Genomic DNA, 11,923 nt, shown 5'->3' on the forward strand with positions numbered 1-11,923 from the left:
TTTTCTTGAATAAAATTGTGAGCAAGTTGTTATATAATGTAATGATACATGTTTAATTTCCCCCTCTTTAATTACATTTTTTATTACTATAGATGGGGTGGGTGGGTGTAGGGGTAGGGGTGGGTAGACAAAAGAGAGACAATGGCACAATGCATGATACAGAGGGTCATGATGCATGTCCAATAAAGGGAGAGCCCAATCTCAATCACTAGAGATTAAATCCCTTTTCTTTTCTCTCACTTTTTTTTCTTCTTAGAAAAAAATATGAAGTACCTTTTTTTCCTTTATGGGCCATGTAGGTTAATTCACCTAAAGTGGCCACCCACACACCATTACCCATTCACATGACATGAGCACCAAAAGGATGGTGTAGTCAAATCATCTGAAAATTCCTGTTGAAAAAATATGTTCTCTTCTTCAATTTTTTTTAATGTTTTAAATAGTGTAACCATTTAATACGATGTTATAATACGTGAAAAGATCGAGATTTAGATTTAATTCAATTTCAAAAGCTAGTTTAAGAAGGAGAAGATTATCCTAAATCCATATATCCAACTCCCGGGGATTTTATTCAACCTATGTGAGACAACTAACACACGCTCTTCTCACTCAAGAATGAACACATGGAACGTGAAGTTTAAAAATGACTCAAGTATAGATAGAACGGGTGGCTCAATTATGGGCAGTGAAACACTCTTTATATCATGTTAAGATTGAGAATTAAATCTAACACAACCCCAAAAGCTAGCTCAAGAGAGAGGACTGTCCAACTCTATATATACCACTCTAAAAAAAAATTTTCCAATTGATATGGGATAACTAACATAGTCATGAAAAAAATTTCTATTTTCAAGTGCTAATAGATTGTGTCATCTACATGCTAGTAAGTGTATTTTCATCCTTGTAAATTATAATACCCTATCACGAGTAGTAAGTTTGATGTAAAATTCGAGGTGAAATTTAGATTTTGTCGCATATGTGTTATATATTAAATCGTTCATTTTCGTATAAATTCATCTTAGACCATGTTCGATCTAGTTTAGTCGTCGTAAGTTCAGACAACAACAGGGGATTATATTGGTAAATGCAAACTTTACTCATTTGGGATGTTGGAGATGGACCATAAAGGAGTTTGAGTATGTTTAATCATTTCTGTCTTGTGAAACTTCTTGCTTTATAATAATGTACTAAAAAACTTGATTTATTAGTCAATCCATTAGGTAATGTTGGTCACTTTGGTGTCGTATAATAATCAACTGGATTTATATAATACTTAAAATTGGTCGCAAATCTTTTTATCTATTTATTTTAACAAACACTATTTTTTTTATTATCAATTGTAATATGTTTGATTTTATTTTGTATACTCCTGAAATATTGCTCAAGCTAGTTATATATTGCGTGAAAACAAATAATAATATAATCTTGAACATATCTTAAATAATAGTGTAGCTTTCTGTCTCACGGATATATTATTTGTGAGACAAATTGATACAATTCATACATAAAGTGAAAAATAATATTTTTGATACAAAAAATAATAATTTGTTAAGATCGATCAAATAAAAAATTTATCACATTATATTAACTCATGAGATAATCTCATGTGATATTTCATATAAATAAATAAAATAAAAAAAGAGAGAGTGATGAAATGATTAGATCTTTTGATTTTGGAAAGTGATCCAATCATTACAATGCACAAAGTGCAGCCTGTATTTTCAAGTTTCTTTTAATTAAATAATATAAACAAATTAAAACACCCACAAATAATTTTTTTCCTAAAAAAGAAGTATTAATATAAAAAAACAAAAATTTGTGTAGGACCATCTCACATGTCATATTTTATGAGACATATATCCTATTTGGGTAATCCATGAAAAAATATTACTTTTTATGCTAAGAATATTACTTTTTATTGTGAATATCGGTAGAGTTGACTCGTATCACAGATAAAGATTCGTGAGACCTTCTCACAATAGACCTACCCATATAAAAATTAATTAATAAAAAAATAAAATCCCGGATTCCTCCAAAAATCAAGCCTCAATCACCTCTTTATGCCTACTCTCAACTAAGCTCATGATTATGTTCAAAAGCGATCTTAAAACCAGGAAGAAGTTCGGCTTAGTTTTGCTTTATCTTAACATATATTTATAATTTAATTTAAAGTTGTGTACGTATTTATATACGAATTAATTCTATTTGTTAATCAGCACTTTCCGTAATTAAAGCATAATTTAATTTATGGTTTGATGAAAATTTTAAGCACCATATTTTATGAAATTATAACCAATAATAACATTCTAACTTAAATATTTTAAACATTAATAACACACAATTGTCATATTTCTATCGTTTTACGCAATTATCGTCGCTTAACAATTCAAGTCTCTTGTTTCGATTGTTCTTCAGTTTAATAATTTATATTGATTCTCGTACACTAATAACAAATAACACGAGTTGTATATTATACGAAATCGGGAACAATTAATAAGAAATTAAAGTAAGATCATCTTATTAAATCACACATGAAAACATCGTCTTAGTAAAAGTATGAACAACTTGATTCGATAAGCCGATTTAAAAGAAAAAAATTAGAAAATGTACATCCATTGTAAGCAAATATTTTACTATCTTCAACTTATACCTACATTTCTTGTGCTTCCAACATAAAGGGTGTTTGAAACTTTAAATGATTTTTTGAAAACAATTTAAATTTAGTATAAAATTGATTTTTTTTAGAGGGATCATTAATCAAGAATTTAATAATTTATCAATAATGCATATACCAAAAATGATTTTACTCGAATTTCTATCGAATCCGAAATTCGAGTAAAAAAATGATTCGAAATTAATTTTTTCAACACGTATTTCAAACATCGCAAGTGAAATAAAATTTGATGAGTTAGTTAAACGTTAACTCATCGAAATAGGCCATTAAAAGGACAATGTGTGTTTGGGAAACCAGGCATTGAGAAATAATTAGCAACAATAGACATTACATGGTCCCAATTGTTGCAATATGTCGAAGCCTGCTCATTTTCAAGGTGAAAACTGAAATCGATTCCACCTTCTTGATTTACAATAGTTGTTTTCTATGTAATTTCAAAATTAATATATAATTTTTTTCGAGTATATGATCGTCGCTTCATTTAAAGAAATTTATAGTATTTGTTTGATTTTTTTAAAAAAAATTTCATTTTCCATTAAATCAAAACAAAGTCATCACAATCACGAAGCAAAACAACAAAGACAAAAATTTGTGTGAGACGGTCTCACAGGTCGTATTTTGTGAGACAAATATCTTATTTGAGTCATCCATAAAAAATATTACTTTTTATGCTAAAAGTATTACTTTTTATTGTAAATATCGGTAAGGTTGACTCGTCTCACATATAAAGATTCGTGAGACCGTCTCATAAGAGACCTACTCAACAACAAAAATAAAAAAATAGTATTTTAGTAATCAATAATTAATACTTAAATTAACTGGATTCTCCTCTAAAATTAACTGTAGTACAAGGAAGTATAATAGAGGCACGCTTGCAACAGTCTGAGACAGAAACAGTGTCATTGATTCAAGACTGCTCATTTCTCGTGAAGCTTTCACTATGCACAAACATGGCGTCTCACCATTTTCTTCTCTCTCTCTCTCGTAAAGGGTGACAGCGCGCAAAAAACATCTGATTCTGAGCATTCCTGAAAGGTGCTATTAACTGTAAACATTGTACAATCTGTCTTTCACCACCTGCGTTCTTCTGTAGTCCTAGGAAAGTTCCTTTCCTTCTTTTCCTACCTGCAAGCTTTTGCTCAGCTTTTTTATTTTTCTTTTTTCCTTGCTTTTTTTTTTTTGTGTTTTACCGTGTTGGGATTAAATTTTTTTTTTAGTGTACTCAGTCAATTGAGTTTTAATAACGAATTGTTGAAATTACTCTCTGGCCTTTGTCAATCTTGATTGCCCTCATGTCTGTTGTGTGTGCTCCACATAATATGTCATGTTCCAGCAGAAAGATTACTGCTTTTTTGGTAGATTTTGGGCTGAATTGGTATGTTTGGTTTTGTTGGTTTTGATCATAAAAAGTACATTTTACTTCTTAAGTTGTGGGGAAGGAAAGGTCCTTGCTTTCTATTTCCCTTCATTTTCAAGATTTTTGATATGGGCCATTTAGGAAAGGTGAAATGTGATGGTGGGGTCGTCTCTTTCAAGGCTTTTCTTGTTTCGCATTACTAAAAATATGAGATGGCAGAGTCTTCATGTTGTTTGCTCTGTAACCTATTAGTGGATTCACAGCATTAATAGAAATATAGAAGCTCACGTTTTTTATAAAATTCACGATAATTTGATGTTTCCATGAACCTTTGTCTTTGTGAGGATAAGAAAACATCTTTAGTTCCGTCCTCTTTTTTTCCCAAATTGCAAGCAACACCAAAATGCAATTCTTGTGTTTGTTGAGTATTTTGCTTTTTGGGTTGCTCTCATCTTCTCAACTTGGATTTACTCAAGTGTTCAATGATGAAGAAACACTACTAGAAATTGGGAAAGAGCTTAAAATATCTGGTTGGAACGGAAATAACTCAGATTATTGCACGTGGCCTGGCATTTTTTGCAGCTCCAACAATTCATTTGTTGAGAGGCTTGATCTTTCTAATCACGGGCTTCAAGGTAATGTGACTCTCATTTCTCAGCTCAAAGCACTAAAGTGGCTTGATCTTTCATACAACAATTTCCAAGGCTTCATTCCATCTGCTTTTGGGTATTTATCGGAGCTTGAGTTTCTCGATTTATCATTCAATAAGTTTGGAGGTTCGATACCTCTAGAGTTGGGTAGGCTTAGAAATATCAGGGAATTAAATCTATCCAATAACTTGCTCATGGGTGTTATACCTGATGAGCTTGAGGGTTTAGAGAAGCTGCAGGATTTACAGCTGTTTTCAAATAGATTGAATGGCTCTATCCCATTGTGGGTGGGTAATCTTACCAATTTGAGAATCTTCGCTGCTTATGAAAATGAGTTGAGTGGTGTGATTCTTGATAAGTTAGGTTCGGTCTCTGAACTTCAGTTGCTGAATCTTCATTCAAACCAGCTTGAGGGGTCGATTCCTGATAGCATTTTTGCAATGGAAAAGCTTGAAACATTGGTCCTGACTCTGAATAGATTGAATGGGAGTATTCCTGAATCGATTGGGAAGTGCAAAGACCTTTCGAGCATTCGGATCGGGAATAACAACTTGACTGGAGGCATTCCTAAAGAAATTGGAAACATCGGCGGCCTAACATATTTTGAAGCAGACAATAATAATCTTTCTGGAGAAATTGTGACCGAGTTTTCGAGATGCTTGAATCTGTCCCTCCTTAATGTAGCCTCAAATGGGTTCATTGGAACCATCCCACCCGAGTTTGGCGAACTCGGTTATCTCCAGGAGTTCATTGTTTCTGGAAACAATCTGTTTGGAGACATCCCAATTTCAATTCTTCGGGGCAAGAATCTGAACAAGCTCGACTTAAGCAACAATAGATTCAATGGCACCATACCGGAGAGTATCTGCGATACTTCAAGATTGCAGTTCCTACTTTTGGGTCAGAATTCAATAAGTGGGGAGATTCCACATGAGATTGGGAACTGCACAAAACTGCTCGAATTACATTTGGGTGGTAACAGTCTCACTGGAAGTATTCCACCCGAGATTGGGCGTATCAAGAACTTGCAGATTGCTTTAAATTTGAGTTCCAACCATCTGCATGGCCAATTGCCTGAAGAACTTGGAAGACTAGACAAGCTAGTTTCATTAGATGTATCTGATAATCAACTGAGTGGAAGCATTCCAGCAGCATTAAAAGGCATGTTAAGTTTGATAGAGGTTAATTTTTCAAACAATCAATTCAGCGGCCAAATACCTTCCTTTGTTCCCTTTCAAAAAAGCCTGAATTCAAGCTTTCTTGGAAATAAAGGGCTCTGTGGTGAGCCTTTAAGTATTTATTGTGAAGGTTTGAACGATCAGGCTCATGATGCTTACCACCACAAGGTGCCTTACAGAATAGTATTGGTTGTCATTGGTTCGGGTTTGGCTGTTTTCGCATCGGTGACTGTAGTTGTATTGCTGTTTATGATGAGGGAGAAGGAAGAAAAAGTTGCAAAAGACTCAGGAACTGATGAAAATGAAACAAGTACTATGCCAGTAGTAATACTCGGAAATGTGTTTGTTGAGAACCTCAAGCAAGCCGTAGACTTTGAAGCAGTTGCCAAAGCAATTACGAAAGATACAAATAAGCTCTGTGTTGGTACATTTAGCACTGTGTACAAAGCCGATATGCCATCTGGTATGATATTATCCGTTAGAAAACTTAAATCAATGGACAGAACCATAGTTCATCATCGGAGCAAGATGATCAGAGAAGTTGAAAAGATGAGTAAACTCTGCCATGAAAATTTGATGAGGCCTATTGGGTTTGTGGTATTTGAAGAAGATGTTCTTTTATTACATCAGTACTTCCCAAATGGGACGTTGGCTCAGTTTCTTCACGATATTTCGAAGAAACCAGAATACAAACCTGATTGGTCTGCTAGACTTGCCGTTGCCATTGGAGTGGCTGAAGGGCTGGCATTTCTCCATCATGTGGCCATTATCCACCTTGATATTTCTTCAGGCAACGTAGTTCTGGATCATAATTTTAATCCATTAGTCGGTGAAGTTGAAATATCCAAGCTCCTTGACCCATCTAGAGGGACAGCAAGTATCAGTGCTGTTGCTGGTTCATTTGGATATATTCCCCCAGGTAACCTCTCTGTCTTGAATCTGAGTCGAACCAACATGAGGTCGTGCCGAAATTATCCTTGGGTTCGCTCCTGTCATGATCTTATATTGATTCCATGAGAAATATTTGAGCAGTTAATAAGTTTGTGAACTCCTTACCCTTGGAAGGGTGGTTTTTTGGATTTGAGCTCTTCACTTAAGTCTGTGTTCAATTCCCTTCTAGAATGCTCTCTTATCCTATTTCAAATTCCAAAATAAAATATTTTTAACCATAGAACACGATTACACTTTGCACATGTCATTTTAGTAAATTACTTTTAACCTTATATTTAACTTGCCTACAATCTTTTTAACTTGTTCAACAGAATATGCATATACTATGCAAGTTACAGCGCCTGGCAACGTTTATAGCTATGGAGTTGTCCTGCTTGAGATCCTCACAACACGACTTCCCGTGGAAGAGGCTTTTGGTGAAGGGGTCGATCTGGTGAAGTGGGTTCATACTGCTCCTATACGAGGGGAGACCCCAGAGCAAATCCTGGACTCTCGGCTGAGCACTGTGTCGTTTGGTTGGAGGAAAGAAATGCTGGCTGCTCTAAAAGTAGCTTTACTCTGCACAGATAGCACACCAGCAAAGCGGCCCAAAATGAAGAAGGTTGTCGAAATGCTTAATGAAATCTCTCAAAATTAGGCGAAGTAGATTTTTCTACTGATCATACTAGACTGCAGTATATCTGGGCTACACCAGTTGACAAATTTCGTGTAATTTTTGGGAAATGCTCGGGGGTTGGCTTCATCTTGGATTCTCGGTGGCGTGTAAAAGTTGATGATAAACCAGAGTTGCAATCTTTATAGATAGAAATTATCGAAGAGATGATCAGATGCAGAACAAATGCAATGAGAGTGGTTCTCTTAGAGTTGTGATTGGCCTTTAATGAGATGAATAAGAATTTGTTGGTTTCTGATATGTATGATATGAATTAAAATGTTAAATGTTTGTATTATTTTAAATATAGCTAATTTTTAAATGTGTAAACAAATTGGTTAACCATGAAAAACAAAAAACTGCAATAGTCTAGAGTCCACAATCTAGTAATGGTAAAAACTTGCTAAGAGCTTATGTTTGGCTTCAGTTCCTGCATCTGTGGTGGAATGGTTGTTTAAGATGATTGATAAGCTCCATGAACAGTATATATCTAAGTTTGCTATGGTTGCGTGGGCTATTTGGAAGCAAAGGAATAATGAATTTTGGAACTCTTCTCACCTTTCAGCTCCTGATACAGTTTTTACAGCCTTGAATGTTCTGTATGTTAGATATATGTGAAGTCCCAGGCGACAGTTGATGTAGCAAATCCTCACAGTAGTGGTTGCCAGTTTTGGAATGGTCTTGGGGGATGATTCTGGTGCATTTCTTTGGTTCGTTCTTCTGTCTTTTTTGGGGGACTGCCTGTTGTTGAAGGTGAGCCTATGAGCTTGCTGGAAGCTCTTTCGTGGGTGCGCGATTTGGATTTCTAGAAGGCGGTGTTTGAATCGGACTTGAAAAGCGTGGTTGACTCGTTTGGCATTTCGGCAAATGATCTGTCTGAATTTGCTTCTATTATTTCCCAATGTAAGCTGTTCTTGGTTGTCAATCCTGAGTGTTCAGTACGGTTTGTGGCGGAAAGTGAATGACATTGCTCATGCTACAGCTATGAATGCATATTGTTGTCCTAGTCCTTGCCTATGGGTTGAGACACCAACCTTTGTGGCAACCCTGCTCAACTCTTTATGTGCTCGGCTTGATCATATTTTTATAATATATTGAGTGCGTTTGATTCAAAAAATATATATATTTGGGTGCATGTTTTAAAGTAAGTGATACCAAAAATCGTCCCAATCACCCTACGCAATTAACATTCAGAAGAACAAGTTTTAAAAAATATTTTGATAAATTCTATTTTCTACTCAACTTTTAACCCTCGCTTCAAAGATATATTACTTGAAATACCATTGATTTGCACATTCAATTTATTATTGGTATGGATCACATGTTTTAAAATATATATATCAGTTTTAAACTATATAAATTATAATTTTTAAAATGATGTAGTTTCTTTCACTCCGTCTATAATTTAATACACACACTTGTTCTTACTCTTTCAAAAAATAATTTCATTGAAATGGTTCTTGTAAAAAAATTGTTACAAATTTTCACGTACAAGGTGTGATAATTTGTTTTCCTAAGTTACAAACAATCTTCTCATTTTGTCACAGGTAATAATCAAAATGCATGATGTTCTCCACTTGCTTAACTTGTCCTCATGAAAAGATCAGCAACACTTCTTCCTTCCACATCTTGGTAATGATAAATATTTCTTTAATGAACAAGAAAAAAATAATCACCGGCCATGGGTAACAGCCATCCTCAAGCTTATGAACAAAAAAATTAATGGAATAAAAATAGCATCAAATAAGCACAGTGGTCAAGTTCTGGCACGCAGTTTATCACGATTTTGAGACGCCTCCATGTTCTCTCTCGACATGCTCCACGAGGGTAACAGGATCATGAAATCCTTTACTACATTTGGGACAGACATCAAGTGTCGCCTTCATGACCCCATTCCTTTCATGAACTTTTTCCACATGATCTACCAGAGCTCCAACATTAGGGAATCTTAAATTGCACCGTGGACACACTTCAACTTGCCCACTCAAACTTCCATGTTGACTTGTACTGCCATTGCTACTCTGGACTGCTCCATCCTTACTCAATGCTTGATTGAATTCGTTGCTCAATCTAGCCATTCCAGCTTCAGCTGTGGCTCGAACTGAAGAAGCTGCCTTGAGGAAACTTGTGCCCCAATTTGATGAAGAAGTGACCGGTGCTCCCTTGGGGTCATGTTTTTGGGTTCTATTCAAAAATCCCATAAACTGAAATGAGGGTTCAGGTTTCTTGGGTCCAGGACACTTGTGGTCTTGTCCAAACCTATGTTTCAAACAATGGTCAACTGTACAATCTCTACATTTGATTGAATTTGAGAATGTTAGGATTTCTCTGCAGCCTGGTACTGGACATTTCCTTTTCTTGGTAGTGTTTTCATAGTTTGATGGGTCACACTCAATGTTTACATGTGATTCCCAAGTAATATTAGGATCTTCATTGTGGATCAAACGAACTCCTTTTGCACAGAGGGGGCAGACGACAACAGTAACATCATGTTTGTTAGCTTTGGGACATTGGTGTCTGCCATAGCTCCGGTGCTCAACACAGAATACCTGTGAAGATTTTACAGGGAATTTAGAAGAATGAGAAGAGCTGAATTAATGATAGTCATCGGTAGATGAAATGAGGAACATGGGCGATTAACATTAGCAATGACTATAGACAGTATAGTCCCAACTATGATTAATGAAACCAGAACATGCTATCAGCTATGGTAGAAAGTAAAATGGATGACAAAGGATAGAAATGAATGTAAGCTATAGCTCGTCAACAAATATCATCGAGCAGTAAATTGGCAAGAAATTCCCGTGTGACAGTGGAAATATCACATCACAACACAGCGTCGGTATCACTATCACGCTTTCTACAAATAAAAAAGTTCACCAGACCACAGAATCAATACAGACTTATTGAAGTAAAAACATGTAGTAGCATCCACAGCATCAAAATGGCAGAAATTTGAGAAAAATGAACGGCCAAACAATCATCATATTTAATATAAAAGGAAAAAGGAAAACCAAATTTGATTCCAGAATTTTCTCCACTCCAAGTGATCATTGATATTGTAGGAGTGAGGTGTTAGTTATATCCATATCCTACATCTCGTCATAAAAAAAAATCAACTCGAGTTAACTCTTAAAATGTATGAAAAAAGACTCACTGACCAAGTAGGATCACTTTAACAGAAACAATGACCCCTTGTTTCATTTTATTTCGTATAGATGTTTAAAAACAATTAGAAGCTTGATCTTAATCCGTGGTCACAGACATTAATGTTCTCCAGATATCTCTTTAAACGAACTCCAATTATTGTGCCAGTAAAACTACTCTAACAATTAAGTGCAAGTATACATCATTCATCACCAGACACCATATGTCAATATAGTATAACACTTTTCTGTTCAAGGTCGATAAATTCAACTCTTTCTTGATGAATTTGAAAATAAATCGCTCGTGCCAAACAATTACCTCAATTTGTTAAGATTGGGACCTTTATATCAAGACAAACTTCACAGCAGTAATTCAGAACCTTCCACACATACTACAAGTCTGCAATCCTTATGCTCTAAAAAACACTTTTACACGGTCTACCCATAAGAAATTCCCAATTCCCAAAAAAAAAATAATCGAATTTTAAGGCAAGTATCAGATCTCATCGGAGTAGACTACAAAAAGGAAAAAAAAAAACAAAAAAACACCCGATAATTCCGTTGAAAAATGAACAACCATTTTTCTAAAAGCTGATGATGAAACAACAAAAATAAAAGTAGAATAAAATTTCCTGCAGTTTCTACTAAATTCTAAATAATCAAACCCAACAATACTGCATACACATAAATCTACTGATTCCATCAAAATCACGAGTACATTAACATGCATACGATATCATAAACATACCTGATTGCAACAATCACATGTGAAAGGAAGGAAATCAATCTGGTGGCAGTCGTCAACGCTGCAGTGTTTCCCTAAATTTGGGAATGCCGGAGTCCCCATGATTTCGAAACACGGGATCTTGTTCCGGCGAAAACAGAGAATTTGAAATGACAAATCAATTGAAATGCGTTTATAAATCTTGAAATTCGTAGCGTGTTGCCTGGATTCGTGCCGGCAACGGCAAAATCGGGGTTAGATTTTTCTACCCCAATCCGCAATTGGACAAAGAAAATGCAGGGAAGAGAAGACAACGCGGATTTGAAAATTGACGCCAAATATGTAAACTTGACTGATGAGTTACTGATAATAAAAATAAATATATAAATAGAACATTAATTCTATGTTTGAGTTCGATTTTTTAAAATAATAATAAAAATATCTCAAAAAGAATTATTTATTTTTTAGGAAAAAAATTCAAATAAAATAATCAAAAGTCTTCTTAAAATGGATTAAAATTTAGACTCTACTGAACCAAAAATTTAGACTTTACTGACTACTGAGGAGTAGTAAATGTTTTTTATATTAATA

At 34.8% G+C, this 11,923-nt stretch overlaps 2 protein-coding genes across 2 annotated transcripts; one reads left to right on the forward strand and one right to left on the reverse strand.

Moving 5' to 3' along the window:
• The first annotated feature begins 3,524 nt into the window (after positions 1-3,524).
• LOC142505198 (leucine-rich repeat receptor-like tyrosine-protein kinase PXC3) lies at positions 3,525-7,796 on the forward strand. Its single transcript, XM_075618071.1, has 2 exons — positions 3,525-6,778; positions 7,122-7,796. Exons 1-2 carry the CDS (start codon positions 4,435-4,437, stop codon positions 7,445-7,447), a joined length of 2,670 nt encoding a protein of 889 aa, XP_075474186.1. The 5' UTR covers positions 3,525-4,434; the 3' UTR covers positions 7,448-7,796.
• Positions 7,797-9,098: 1,302 nt separating this feature from the next.
• Positions 9,099-11,655, reverse strand: LOC142506044 (zinc finger AN1 and C2H2 domain-containing stress-associated protein 13-like). The gene is made up of 2 exons (XM_075619182.1): positions 11,357-11,655; positions 9,099-10,011 (listed from the first exon to the last, which is right to left on the reverse strand). The coding sequence occupies exons 1-2, from the start codon at positions 11,453-11,455 to the stop codon at positions 9,241-9,243; spliced, it is 870 nt and encodes a 289-aa protein (XP_075475297.1). The 5' UTR covers positions 11,456-11,655; the 3' UTR covers positions 9,099-9,240.
• Positions 11,656-11,923: the final 268 nt, after the last annotated feature.

This window comes from Primulina tabacum, chromosome 10 (assembly GCF_025594145.1).
Source record: "Primulina tabacum isolate GXHZ01 chromosome 10, ASM2559414v2, whole genome shotgun sequence".
Lineage (NCBI taxonomy): Eukaryota > Viridiplantae > Streptophyta > Magnoliopsida > Lamiales > Gesneriaceae > Primulina > Primulina tabacum.